Genomic DNA, 13,869 nt, shown 5'->3' on the forward strand with positions numbered 1-13,869 from the left:
GTTGGAAATTATTACACAAAATCTAAAAAAGTGGTACATTATTTTCATAAATATATGTATTGTAGTTACCTATTATAATGCTGATGAGGAATGACACATCCAAATGTGGCTAAGGGTTATAAAACACCCTGTTAAAGGTTACGGCGGGCTTAAAGCTTCAAGACTTAATTTATATATTCTCCGAGACGTGCTCTACAACCATTAGGTATTATTTTATATATGGAAGCCAATCGGTAGGAAATTTGATAAATTTAGGCCCCCGTGGTTTCATTGCTATTCGGGCTGTTGTTTTAATCCTTTGCCAAATTTTGTGAGTTCACTGAGGTCAGTACCAGGGACCAACTCTGATCACAAATAAAGGCTCTCCCTTGGCTCTACCATAGCCTCCTGAGATCCAGAAGCAGTTGTTTTGTTTTTGAATTTGGAACCCTTAGTCTTTTTATGATATGAATATAGAAGGCAAACAAGCAAACGGAAACTATAAAAATATACTCTGGCCCAGCACAGTAGAAAAAGGCGCGAAACTCAATATTTCTATGGGACGAACACCCTTCGCGACTACACTTTTCAAATTTGCCGCTTTTGGTCTACTGACGGAAATGGCTTGACAGACTGTAATTTTACTGGCAAAATTTTAAGGGATTCATATAGTTGGTCAAGCAAATCTTGTCAGTAGAAAAAGGCGGCAAATTTAAAAAATTTAGGCGCGAAGGAATATCGTCCCATATGAAATTTGAATTTCGCGCCTTTTTCTACTGACAGGATTTGCTTGACCAACTATACTTTTGTACTTTGTACTGGGCAATGGCAACTATGAATGTCAACTCAAAATTGGCTTAAAGGTCTAGTAACCAGGCCATAAAATCCAAAAAAAAAAGCAACTCCAAATTGCCTAATGGCAACCCGCAACCCGCAACCCAGTTTTTGACAGCCAAGAAGATGCGTGTTTCTATTGTTTTGCTCTATAATATTTTTTAAATAAAGCGGCGGCTTTTAGTATTCAGCCTAATTAACCATGTTTTAAGTTTTAATAACAGTGATATACAGTTTAGTCTAATTTAAAGATAGGGAAAATGAACCCGCCTCCATCGCCATGGAAAAGGCCCAGCGAAGTTATGCAGCTGCACAAGCTGAAAAAACGAAAATTAGCTTTACAGGTATAAAATTACCCTTTTTATAATATTTGTTATTTTATAGTTCATTTCATTGTTGTAAGAAACCTTAAAATTGTTTTTTTTTGTGTATTTTTTGATGTATACACATGCACTCTATGCAGTGAATAGTGATGTTTGTTTATTATTATTAATGTTGTCTAACGCAGGAACGCATGAAACACCCCTCAGTATCGTCTAGTGAGGAACCCATTAGTCAAGAATCCAGCGCCTTAGATTTTTCTAGGCTACTAGACGGAGAAAAAAGAAAAAACCCATTTTCAAAGTAAGTTGATGATGTTTCTAGGCTTAGCTTACATTTAATAGGCTCCTAGACGGAGAAAAAAGAAAAAACCCATTTTCAAAGTAAATGATGTTTCTAGGCTTAGCTTACATTTTCTAGGCTCCTAGATAGAGAAAAAAGAAAAAACCCATTTTCAAAGTAAGTTGATAATGTTTCTAGGTTTGGCTTACATTTTTTTGCTTTTTCCAAGGGCCTGACACTCTTTGATAGAGAAAGATAGTCTTATTGCAATTCCTATAAGAGGAAAGCGGAAATAGTGCCATGCTTTGTCTTTATCACCGACCGGGCATTTTTTCTTGGTCGGGTTATGGCATCATATAAGAAGGCTATGGCGAAATACCGAAATTTAAATAAGTTTGTAAAAGCCACTAGATATATTATGTTAAGTAACTGTAATTAAATTAAATTATCTGTAATTGCTACACCCTATTCAGGGTCCATGTGATACCATAAGAAATATGTAAATACTACCCAAAAATGTACCATGGACGCAAGTAATAAATGAATACTGAATACTAACTGAACTGGTAACTTACCCTTTCATACATTCACCTCATGTTGTTACACTAAAGTAGAAAGAAAAAAGAAGTAGAAAGAACAAGAACCATTGTCAATTAAAAACAGGTCATGCTACTAATCATGTTGACCTTTGACCATTTTATCATGACACATACCTACTTCTTTCAGGTCAAATCCTCAGCAAACTAAAAAGGCAAAAACTGATTTTGCAGAACTAGATGAATCAAATGACAAAACACTGTTTGCTCTTTTAAAGCTACCTGCAAAGGTAGAAAAGCCTCCGCAGGAATTGGACAATAACAAACTATCCACATTCTCAAATCTATTGCAAAAATTCACTGCAGAACATTCTGTAGAACCGGTAAGTATATCTCCTATACTCTGAATTTGGTTTGAATGAATTACAACTGTGTTAAATACCTTTAAAGGGGTACAAATATTAACTGGCTTTTGTCTCAAGAGAAAATTGTCCACACTAAACCTTTTTAATAATGAGAATCAAACGAAAGCTGCATTTAAAAAAGTAGAAAGCTTTTATTCTAGCTTACAAGTTGTAAGCTAGAATAAAAGCTTTCTACTTAGCTGATGGTATCATTTGTTACTAGCAGCTCACTCCGGCTTCGCACCGGTTACTCTAAACCTTAACAAATTATACACCTAAACCTTCCTCAAGAATCACTCGGGGATATTAATAAGTGAAAACGCATGAAAATCTGTTCAGTAGTTTTTAAGTTTATCGCGAACAAACATACACACAGAGAGACAGATGTGACGGGGGACTTTGTTTTATAGGGTGTAGTGACGAATGTTTTAAGGGAAACACATTTTTGTTGCAAATATATGTATAGGGTGTACAAATTTGACCAGGTTTCATTGTTATTAGTTCCGCACAGAGCGAGCATACGCGCGAGGCAATTTCCTCGCGCACAAAACGGCCAGTGTAGACGTGCCTCGGCCAGTGGCGTGCGCGAGGCACGTCTAAAAATGTCGATACAACACACGCGCCTCGGCCGAGGCACGTCTACACTGGCCGTTTTTCGAGCAAGGAAATTGCCTCGCGCGTATGCTCGCTCTGTGTGGACCCGCTATTACCATACTTTACAATACTTATGCATCATACAAATTGTTAGGATGTTATATTAAATATATTAATAACGGGTCACTCACGTATTTTAAGTCGAAAACGCTGGACATGTTTCACTCCGTACCGAGAAGCGTCATCAGGAGCTTGCGTCGACGGTGACGCTGACCCGTTATTAATATATTTAATATGTCTGTGTCTCACGGAAGTTTTGTTAGGATGTTGCTGTAAGGAAGTGCAAGCACCTGCCAATAGACTGGGCGCTCAAGTCAAAACTTAGGTTAATGTCACCAAAGCCATTTGCGTGGACTGCAAAACTGAAAGCCAGTGAAGAGGCGTCCGGGATTACAGGGTATGCAGTTATATATTTTTAAGAGAGGAAAAGTATTGTTTTTCATTGCATTTCTACTAATGTCATAATTTATCAATGTAATGTTTGGCATGGCATGGCCCTGTTACCCCTGCCAAAATGTCGACCACAGTCATAAATAAATAAATAAAATAATAAATATTATAGGACATTTTTTCACACAAATTAACTAAGCCCCACGGTAAGCTCAAGTAGGCTTGTGTAGTGGGTACTCAGACAACGATATATATAATATATAAATACTTAAATACATAGAAACCAACCATGACTCAGGAACAAATATCTTTGTCATCACACAAATATATGCCCTTACCGGGATTCGAACCCGGGACCATCGGCTTCATAGGCAGGGACACTACCCACTAGGCCAGACTGGTCGTCAAAACTAGGAAACAATTTTTTTTTTATAAGTGTGGCTTATGGCATCTGCTGCAGAAGCTGGTTTGATCTCAGCATCTCCGCCCAGGGCACTGGAGGCCTTAGTATTTTTATTTTGTTTCTGTTTATATCAACTACACTGTCTACACTCTTAAGAATCAGTAGATAACATGCACTGCATTATGTCAGGTTCGTCCGCTGCCTCGACACAACCACCTCATCTACTCTGGACACCTCACCGCGGGCGCGCTTCCACCAGACATGCCTCTACTGGCAACACCCGCAACTCCCATGGCTAGCGTTGTTCCCCCGATCATCAGGCCGTGTGTCTGCTACCGGCTTCCTGGCCGGCAATGAGGAAGTCAAGCAGGCACTGCATACTGAGTGGACTGAGAGCTTCAGATCACTTTTTCAGGTGTGAAAAAAATACTTTTTAGATGATACCGACTATTTTTGACTAAATTGAATTAATACATCTATATCTTTAGATTTAATCATTTGTGTACTATCTAAGGGGCTGGGTTAACAACAATCTATGTCAGCTGAAAACCGATCGACACATATTTTCAGACTGAACCAAAATTCTGGTCATTTGATTCATCAATGTCCGTAAGTTTTATATACAGAAAACAATAAAAGTACCCTTATACTATTACTAAGAAAAGCTGTAAAAAGTAATAAAATAAACTCATTTGTATTTGTATTTGAAAGTTAAATCTGTATATGCCCTAAATTTTTAGCATCAAATTCTCCATTTAAAAAGATAGTTTTTTCTAGCTGCTACGAGCTCGCCACTGCCCATACTTCTACGTGTGTGCAAACACTTTTACGTGCCTATTCCGCGCCGCGGGCCTGTGTGGTGTGTCAGAGCCCTGCGCGCTCATCAGCCCTACCACGAGGGGCTTCAGGCAGACGCTGCGGCAAGAAGGTGAGACTAGAACACGTTCTTATCAAATTCTACTCTAACGTCGAGGATAGTGTAATACCGCGCAACTATAGTATGAATTTTCTTAAATGATTTTTAGGCCTCAGACCCTAACCCGTTAAACAAGTCTTTGTTTATTTTATGGAGAGGCGCCTTAGTCGCGTGCCGAGCGCGTGCGAAAGCAACCATGTCGTTAAAAAGCAACTACGTGATAGTATTAAGGTTCAAAATGTAACAGCTCATTCTGAGATAACGAGTTTGGGTAATATAGGACGATCGGTTGCCTGTGTGAGCCCTCAAAATACAGAGCTGCTACATAAATTTGAACCATATAAATAGGACGTTAAAATTTCTTTTGAAACGAGTTTGTTCCCGTTCAGTCAGTAGCGGTAGCATTGGTAACCACTAAATAAAAGAAACAAAGTTTCAAAATTCAAACAATGTACAAGGTAATTGGTGCATTCAAACAACAACAACAAGTTCGAAATTCAAACAATGTACAAGGTAATTAATTGGTGCATTTGTTAGTTACGCGGTATTGCACTATCCCCGACATTACAACAAACAAGATGGACTTAAAAATGGAGCACAACAATTCACCAAATTATTTTTCCTCACAGATGTAGAATTCACAATGCCCCTCCGCCCTGACAAAAAGCGGCTAAACACATCAGACGAAGACCGGCCAAAGAACTCCTCGTTCGATAGCTGCTATGACACGATGGACGACACTAATGTGAAGCAAGAGGTTCAAGAGGAAGGGTCGGGGGACGAGGATCCCGATGCATTCCTGTCGCAACTCGGTCTGGAGACAGCTATGCTGAATAGAATTAATAACCAGCAGGTATGTGATGACTGATGATATGAGTTGTATGTGTACACGGTTGATGACACGATGGATGACACTAATGGGAAACTAGCGTCTAGAACTAGGTTAGAAAAAACGGAACCCTTATAGGGTCACTCGTGCGTCTGTCTGTGTGTCTGTCACAGCCTATTTTCTCCGAAACTACTGGACCAATTAAGTTGAAATTTGGTACACATATGTAAGTTTGTGACCCAAAGACGGACATGTAACGTAAACAAATTAATTTTAAACATGGGGGTCACTTTTGGGGGGTAAATGAGAAAATTAAAAAATTAAAATTTTTAAACTATATCGTGTTATATATCAAATGAAAGAGCTCATTGTGAGAATCTCAAACATATTTTTTTTATAATTTTAGGATAAACAATTTAGAAGTTACTCAAGAAAATAGGCAAAAAATGACCATTCCCCCCCCCTTTATCTCCGAAACTCTGGTTCTAAAATTTTGAAAAAAAATACACAAAATAGATCTTTACCTATAGATTACAGGGAAAGTGGGAAACCTATTAGAAATTGTAGTCAAGCGTGAGTCGGACTTAATTACTTAGTTTTTCACTCACGTTTCAAATAAAAAATACATTGTTTAAATTGTGTAATGTACGGAACCCTTGGAACGCGAATCCGACTCAGTCTCTTTTTAGTCAGGTTTAATTTATATTAAAATACGAATGAAAATAAAAGTAAACAAGATATTTTTAGTCCTCGGGTTTTCTTGCAATTCTTTCCTGCTTATGTTTGTGGCTCCCTATTCTCGTTGACCTATGAGGATTGTTATCGAATACGTACTATTTTCAGGCGCGCATCGTCCACACCGCCGAGAGCAGTGTGGACAGCGCGGCCGAGTCGCTGGTGTTCGCGCGCGGCGCCGACGCCCAAGCGCTGTTCAACTTCCTGCTCAACTGCAAGAGCATCGTCGCGGCCACCGGCCCGCTCGCCGGCGTGCCGCCCACGTTGCTAGCGCCTACTGCGTTTCATGGAGGGACGCTACAGTCGCTAAACGTACGCACAACAATACTAAGCACTATATTTAAAGAACTCCCTAGACGAGTTCTACACCGGCCGACACACAAGCGCTATTCAACTTCCTGCGGCCCCTGGCCCCCTTACCGGCCTGCAACCTATATTACTAGCGTCTGCGTTCCATGGATGGACGTTACCCATCCGTTAAACTTAAGAAAACCAATACACTTGCTAGTAACTCGTCTAATATTTTGCGTCCGGGGCTAATTCGCAAGCTCTATTCAACTTCCTGCACAACTTCAGCATGTTTCCACAGCTCTCGAAGAAAAGACTTAGCCCTCCAGATGGTTACACGCCCTGCCGCTAAAAAATTACACTGAGCTTCCTAAGTCTCATAAAAAATAATAAAGTATCGTTCGCAGTCGTAAGCGACATTCTATTTAACACGCTAGTTTCTAATAGTATCGTGTTTTGTCTTTAGGTCCGCGAAAGTGTCCTACACTCGGACAACAAGAAGTACTTCTCGATCGAGCTGCGAGGGCCCATCCTGCCGACCACCATCCACTCCCTGTTCGACGTGCTCAAGGACTCCGGCGCGCAGTTCAGCGCCACGTTCGCGCATCATTCGCCTACTGTGGCTTTCTCGTGGGCGGCCAAGGGCATCGCACAAGGTACAATCTCCCATATGCTCGGAAATGTTCACGTTATTGTATCAAAAATAGTACGGAAAGTTCTTCGTTAGGGGTCAAACTCAAATTAAAAAAATTCAAACCATTATTGTCCTGTGTTGTAAGTGTTCATTACAGCTATTAGGATAGAGTGAGATAGTAAGATAAACGACCTTACATTGTCTCGTTCTTACAAGAACTTCGTGTATGATCGTGCGAATACTGCTTAATAAAATCAAAGACTATATAACTTTTATATTTTTTTAAGAATCTCATGCGTGCACCGTGCACATACAGCTTATATTGCACAATTATACCGTGTCAAGCCATATTCGTCATTAGAAAAAAGCGGCAAATTCAAAAAATGTAGGCGCGAAGGGTAATCGTCCCATAGAAAATTCAAATTTGCCTCGGCAGGAATTCGTGGATTCGTCTTTGTCGGACTCCGCTTCGTGTCGTCCGACAATGGATATGACGACCGGATATTATCTTGTCTTGTTGTTGAAACAGTTTTTACTCACTGGCTTTAAATATAATAAATGTCCCAGTAGTTGACACTGTTCCATATTTTCATATTTTGGCACCTTTATCACAGGGCGGACACACTATACATCAAAAATCACTTTCGTTTCTATGTGTGAACGGCACGTCTGTACACGCGGCATGCGTCATTGTGTGAGTAAGTTGCTTAAAAATAATACTGAGCGGCCGGCAAACGGTCGTCAATCTGCTGTCGCGGGGCGAGGTAATTCGAATCGGGGCGGGGCGATGCGTGGCCGTTCTGTATGAGAATACTATTACTTATTCTGTGAGTTTATTCTTAATGAGTAGCGGTGGGAAACTATGTCAATTATTGGTATTAGAATATTATTGGATGTTTATCTACAGGAAAGGTTGGCCTTGGTTTTTTTATAATTCGTCGACATTCAAGCAAAATCTTGTCAATTCCCTGTCTAAAAAGGAAAATCCACCTTTATTTATAACATTGAACAATGCATTGACATCACATTCATAAATTTTCAGACGAGTCCTCAAAGGAGAATGAGCCCAACCACTTTGCCAAAGCCTTCAACAAGGAGAACTTATCCGACTGTGGGATCAGTGAAGACATGTTGCAGCATTTCTGTTCCTCGGACCCCAGTATAGTCAAGCCGCTGGACAGCGTCAAGTACAACGCCGAGGACAATACTTACACGTGGTGACCTGTTTCTTAATCATTTATTTTTGACTGACTGATTTTTGTGTGAATTGGATTGGAATGTAATATATTTTTATACAAATTACTTCGTTTCTTTTGCAACTTCTCGTAAGGCAGCAAGATTTTTTTTTTGATTAACCTTTTGTCTATAGAATGCAAACTGTAAATAGCACCAGGATCTAGGTAATATTCATTCAGATGGTCCGTTTTAACCAGATTCATTGATTGTGTAAGGTATACAAAGATGAATTCGTGCCGTTTTGTCAGCTATATAGTAGTGGACCCGGTAATGGGCGTGGAACCGGTAATGGGTCATAAAACTACAAATCTTGTAAAATAAGTATCTTAAACTAGTTTATAAACACTGGTAATATTTGACCATAAACAAGAGTCATAGAGCTGCTTAAGTTTGACTTTTTATGAAATTCGGTTATTATTTAAGAAATTGGCGCCAACCCAAAAGTTATCGTGTCACTGAAAAACATAACCAGTAAGAATTCTTAACAACTTTGCTAAGAGAGGTGAGTTCATATATTTAATTTTAGTTAATTATTAGTTGGTGTAAACTAGAATGTGTTTTGTTAATTGCATTCACCATGAGATAAGGTATTACAACACACTATTTTCTGACTCCAGAAATGTAAAAAAATAGTAGTATTTTGCCCAATCCCATTATAGGAGCTGTAAAACTACATGCCTCCTATGATGGGACAATTTACATAATGATACTTCCCATGCCGTCATTTTATGTTTAAATTAAACAATAAAGTGTAGTACTGAAATTTGTCAGGAGGTATGCTCGGACTTCAGATAAAATTAATATCGTTTTACAAACTTTTATTAACTTGCCCTCTTAGTTATAGACCGCGAGCCAGACGCAAATTTCGTCAGTCATCGCCTCCCGGGCGAAAACTAGTATAGTAGGATTGCTAGTTTCGAAAATGATGACTATTTTGGAATCCAAGATGGCGGACATGTACTATGTCATAAATGTTGTCATGGATGTCGTTTTATAGGTTTAAGGGAGTGCAGATTTCGAAAATGATGACCATTTTGGAATCCAAGATGGCGGACATGCACTATGTCATAAAATTCGTCATGGATGTCGTTTTATAGGTTTAAGGGAGTGCAGATTTCGAAAATGATGACCATTTTGGAATCCAAGATGGCGGACATGCACTATGTCATAAAATTCGTCATGGATGTCGTTTTATAGGTTTAAGGGAGTGCAGATTTCGAAAATGATGACCATTTTGGAATCCAAGATGGCGGACATGCACTATGTCATAAAATTCGTCATGGATGTCGTTTTATAGGTTTAAGGGAGTGCAGATTTCGAAAATGATGACCATTTTGGAATCCAAGATGGCGGACATGCACTATGTCATAAAATTCGTCATGGATGTCGTTTTATAGGTTTAAGGGAGTGCAGATTTCGAAAATGATGACCATTTTGGAATCCAAGATGGTGGACATGCACTATGTCATAAAAGTCGTCATGGATGTCATTTTATGGGTTTTAGGGAGTGCTTGTTTCGAAAATAATGACCATTTTGGAATCCAAGATGGCGGACATGCACTATGTCATAAAATTCGTCATGGATGTCGTTTTATAGGTTTAAGGGAGTGCAGATTTCGAAAATGATGACCATTTTGGAATCCAAGATGGCGGACATGCACTATGTCATAAAATTCGTCATGGATGTCGTTTTATAGGTTTAAGGGAGTGCAGATTTCGAAAATGATGACCATTTTGGAATCCAAAATGGCGGACATGCACTATGTCATAAAAGTCGTCATGGATGTCATTTTATGGGTTTTAGGGGTGCTTGTTTCGAAAATGATGACCATTTTGGAATCCAAGATGGCGGACATGCACTATGTCATAAAAGTCGTCATGGATGTCATTTTATGGGTTTTAGGGAGTGCTAGTTTCGAAAATGATGACCATTTTGGAATCCAAGATGCATGCATGCATGTCGTTATATGGGTTTCAGGGAGTGCAACAAGCAGCCAGTACTGTAAAGGGGATACGCCTATTGGGGAAGATGTGGTAGATATTTATTTATTTTATTTATCATTTATTGCAGACAACATTGGTCCATATACATAATAAGCATAACACAATAAGCCAACAGTTGCAATTATAATAAGAATTAAAATACAATTATGTTAAAATTAATAATAAATAAATCTTGACATTTAAATTTAATAGATTGATCATAATAATGGATACTGGTACCATAGAGTAACTTATACTAGAGCGGTACTGTCATAGTAAATTTTGTAACCACAGTAAATTCACTGCCATCTATCGACACACTTTAAAACTAAAAATAAATATTTATAAAAATACGATAAAATGTATTTAATTATGGATAAATGTTTTTTTTATTAGCATTAATTATTTTTATATGATTTTGACCCATGTTCTTTCACTGGTATGCGTTAAAATTATAAATAACAAACGAAACAGTCAACGCCCTCTATACGAGTGTAGGCCAAAACTAGTGGCGCCATCTGATCGAGAATCAAATTTTCGTGATTTTCGAGGCACGTTTTTTCCTTAGACTGTATCCATCTATTACGGAGTTATATCTATCTTTGCTGGTACTAATAGTAATAGATTGATTAAATTCTGATTAAAAATAATATTAAAATTAAGATTAAAAATTAATAGTAATAATGAGCGCAGTCAAAAATAAATTTAAATGTGAACGCTAAAATTAAGTTTAAATATTAACATGCAGACTATGCCAGTGTCCAGCTATCGGACAATCTAGGCTGTCTGCCACCCGACTCAGGATGCTGTTGGAGCTCCCACGCACTCGGCGCATAATGGAAGCTGTTCGTTTCCGGATTATGGCTTGGAAGCCATCTATTTGTGAAACCGCAAACATCCCAGAAGCGCTACAGTACCTGGGAAGACCCAACAGCATCCTCAGTATGTTATTATACAGAACGCGCAAGGCGCTGATTGCCTTCTGAGTATGGTTGACCCACAGGCTGCACGTGTACAAGGACTGGCAATATGCCTTAAATAGGGTTACCTGGGGTGCAAACCTCCGAGCCACCATGTTACCCCTGACAGCCAACGCCCTGCGCTCCCTCTCAATGTCTGGATCATCCGAGAGGCACTCCGTGACCCAATGACCCAGGTACTTGAATTTCTTGGTTCTGTTTAGAGGTATACCATACAGCAAGATTTCCGGTACCCTATCCACCTTATGCTCGCGCGGCTGGAAAACTAGAATCTCACTCTTAGCCACATTGTACCTGAGTCCTTGAGCCACGGCATACTCCTCACACATGCTCAGAAGTTTTCTGACTGCACAAACAGAGGGCCCCAGCAGCACCATATCGTCCGCGTAACTAATATTGTTTACCATATCCCCGGCAATAGCGCAACCAACCCTGGTACTACTAAGACTCTCTATGAGCGCATTAATGTACAGGTTGAAGAGACGCGGAGAGGTTAACCCACCCTGCCTCACCCCGCACTTCAACCTGTACTCATCAGGAAAAACGTTTCCCCACTTGACAACATTCGTTTGGTTGTTGTACCAATAATCAAAAATACCTATTACCTCCTCCGGGACGTCTGTCTCTGTACGCAGCTTATTCCAAAGTAGGTCGTAAGACACCATATCAAAAGCTTTAGATAGGTCAAGAAAACACCCGTAAACCGGTGTTTTCCTATCGGTGTAATATCGGACAGTGTGCTTGAGACTAAGAATTGCTGTTTCAGTCGATAACCCAGCTCGGAAACCAAACTGGGCATCATGCAGCTTGAGGTATTTACACAGCTGTCGATCAAGCAAACTGTCCAACACCTTGGCTACCGTGGTCGCTAGTGATTTAAACATAGAGGATTGATCTTCAATGTATTATTTTTTCTCACAGGTTAGCTAATTGACAAATCATCTATACAGAATGACTGCCTCTTCAGAAATGGCGATCACGCACCCCCGTTCCATTTGATAGGGCGATACGATTCTAAATTCAAAATGTGGCTGTCACCAGTTACTGATAAAAAAGGCTGTAAAGGTTACAAAACCTTTACAGTACCTATCAAAAGAAGCTATGTGTATGTAAAAAACGGATTAAGCAATATCAGACCAATTTGTCGCGGGGCCCTCTATGACATTTGGTCGAGCACCGTTCACCCATCTCGCACCGTTAAGAAGTTGCTATACAAAATAAGTGGTAATTTTTTCCATCTTGGATTTTTTCCAAAAAATTTTTTATAGCAATCCATCCAACCCCGAGTTTCCGTGACCAACATTTAGCGCGCTAGGACAAACTTGAAAATCGGGCGCCATTTAGAATCAGCCATTTTGAAATAAAAATGGCGGCGTCAGAAACTGCCAGGGTCCCTGGCATGATATTTGGTCGAGCAAGCCCCACCTAATTTTGACCGTATGGCTGGGCCGTCGTAAATTTGCCATCTTGGATTCCAAAATGGTCATTGTAATGTTTTGTATTTACCACAGTAAATCATACGATGTAATGTATTTCCAACGGCTCGTCAACCCAAACAGCACGTGATACGACTGCTCTGCTCGCGGTCTATCATCGACTAACACCTAACTGTCAGTGACGTCACTATGACGTAAGCGCTCGAGACGCCAATACACTAGTCATCATTTTCGAAATCGACACTCCCCAAAACCCATAAAACGACATCCATGACGACTTTTATGACATAGTGCATGTCCACCATCTTGGATTCCAAAATGGTCATCATTTTCGAAACTAGCAATCCCTAAAACCCATAAAACGACATCCATGACGACTTTTATGACATAGTGCATGTCCGTCATCTTGGATTCCAAAATGGTCATAATTTTTAAAATCTGCACTCCCTTAAACCTATAAAACGACATCCATGACGACTTTTATGACATAGTGCATGTCCGCTATCTTGGATTGAAAAATGGTTATCATTTTCGAAATCTGCACTCCCTTAAACCTATAAAACGACATCCATGACGACTTTTATGACATAGTGCATGTCCGCCATCTTGGATTCCAAAATGGTCATCATTTTTGAAATCTGCACTCCCTTTAACCTATAAAACGACATCCATGACGACTTTTATGACATAGTGCATGTCCGCCATCTTGGATTCCAAAATGGTCATCATTTTCGAAACTAGCACTCCCTAAAACCCATAAAACGACATCCATGACGACTTTTATGACATAGTGGATGTCCGTCATCTTGGATTCCAAAATGGTCATAATTTTTGAAATCTGCACTCCCTTAAACCTATAAAACGACATCCATGACGACTTTTATGACATAGTGCATGTCCGCCATCTTGGATTCCAAAATGGTCATCAGTTTTGAAATCTGCACTCCCTTAAACCTATAAAACGACATCCATGACGACTTTTATGACATAGTGCATGTCCGCCATCTTGGATTCCAAAATGGTCATCAT

The 13,869-nt window shown here is 39.6% G+C and overlaps 3 protein-coding genes across 3 annotated transcripts in view; 2 read left to right on the forward strand and 1 right to left on the reverse strand.

Moving 5' to 3' along the window:
- The window catches only part of LOC134742445 (FACT complex subunit spt16), a 261,308-nt gene that overhangs the window by 164,867 nt on the left and 82,572 nt on the right, over window positions 1–13,869 (forward strand). The gene's annotated exons all lie outside the window — the stretch shown is intronic.
- LOC134742469 (protein downstream neighbor of son homolog) lies at window positions 925–8,504 on the forward strand. The gene is made up of 10 exons (XM_063675659.1): window positions 925–1,157; window positions 1,322–1,437; window positions 2,143–2,335; window positions 3,274–3,407; window positions 3,993–4,218; window positions 4,581–4,731; window positions 5,349–5,572; window positions 6,392–6,595; window positions 7,038–7,227; window positions 8,248–8,504. The coding sequence occupies exons 1-10, from the start codon at window positions 1,074–1,076 to the stop codon at window positions 8,424–8,426; spliced, it is 1,701 nt and encodes a 566-aa protein (XP_063531729.1). The 5' UTR covers window positions 925–1,073; the 3' UTR covers window positions 8,427–8,504.
- Window positions 11,333–11,811, reverse strand: LOC134742334 (uncharacterized). The gene is made up of 2 exons (XM_063675383.1): window positions 11,473–11,811; window positions 11,333–11,341 (listed from the first exon to the last, which is right to left on the reverse strand). Exons 1-2 carry the CDS (start codon window positions 11,809–11,811, stop codon window positions 11,333–11,335), a joined length of 348 nt encoding a protein of 115 aa, XP_063531453.1.

The sequence above is a fragment of the Cydia strobilella genome, chromosome 6, assembly GCF_947568885.1.
Source record: "Cydia strobilella chromosome 6, ilCydStro3.1, whole genome shotgun sequence".
Classification (NCBI taxonomy): Eukaryota; Metazoa; Arthropoda; class Insecta; order Lepidoptera; family Tortricidae; genus Cydia; species Cydia strobilella.

Excerpts from the sequence above, each read along its gene's own strand:
- LOC134742469 (XM_063675659.1), top strand. The coding sequence starts at position 1,074 with ATGAACCCGCCTCCATCGCCATGGAAAAGGCCCAGCGAAGTTATGCAG. Across the intron at positions 1,158-1,321 it reads AACGAAAATTAGCTTTACAG|GAACGCATGAAACACCCCTC; the intron begins GTATAAAATTAC and ends TGTCTAACGCAG. Across the intron at positions 4,219-4,580 it reads GCTTCAGATCACTTTTTCAG|CTGCTACGAGCTCGCCACTG; the intron begins GTGTGAAAAAAA and ends AGTTTTTTCTAG.
- LOC134742334 (XM_063675383.1), bottom strand. The coding sequence starts at position 11,811 with ATGGTAAACAATATTAGTTACGCGGACGATATGGTGCTGCTGGGGCCC.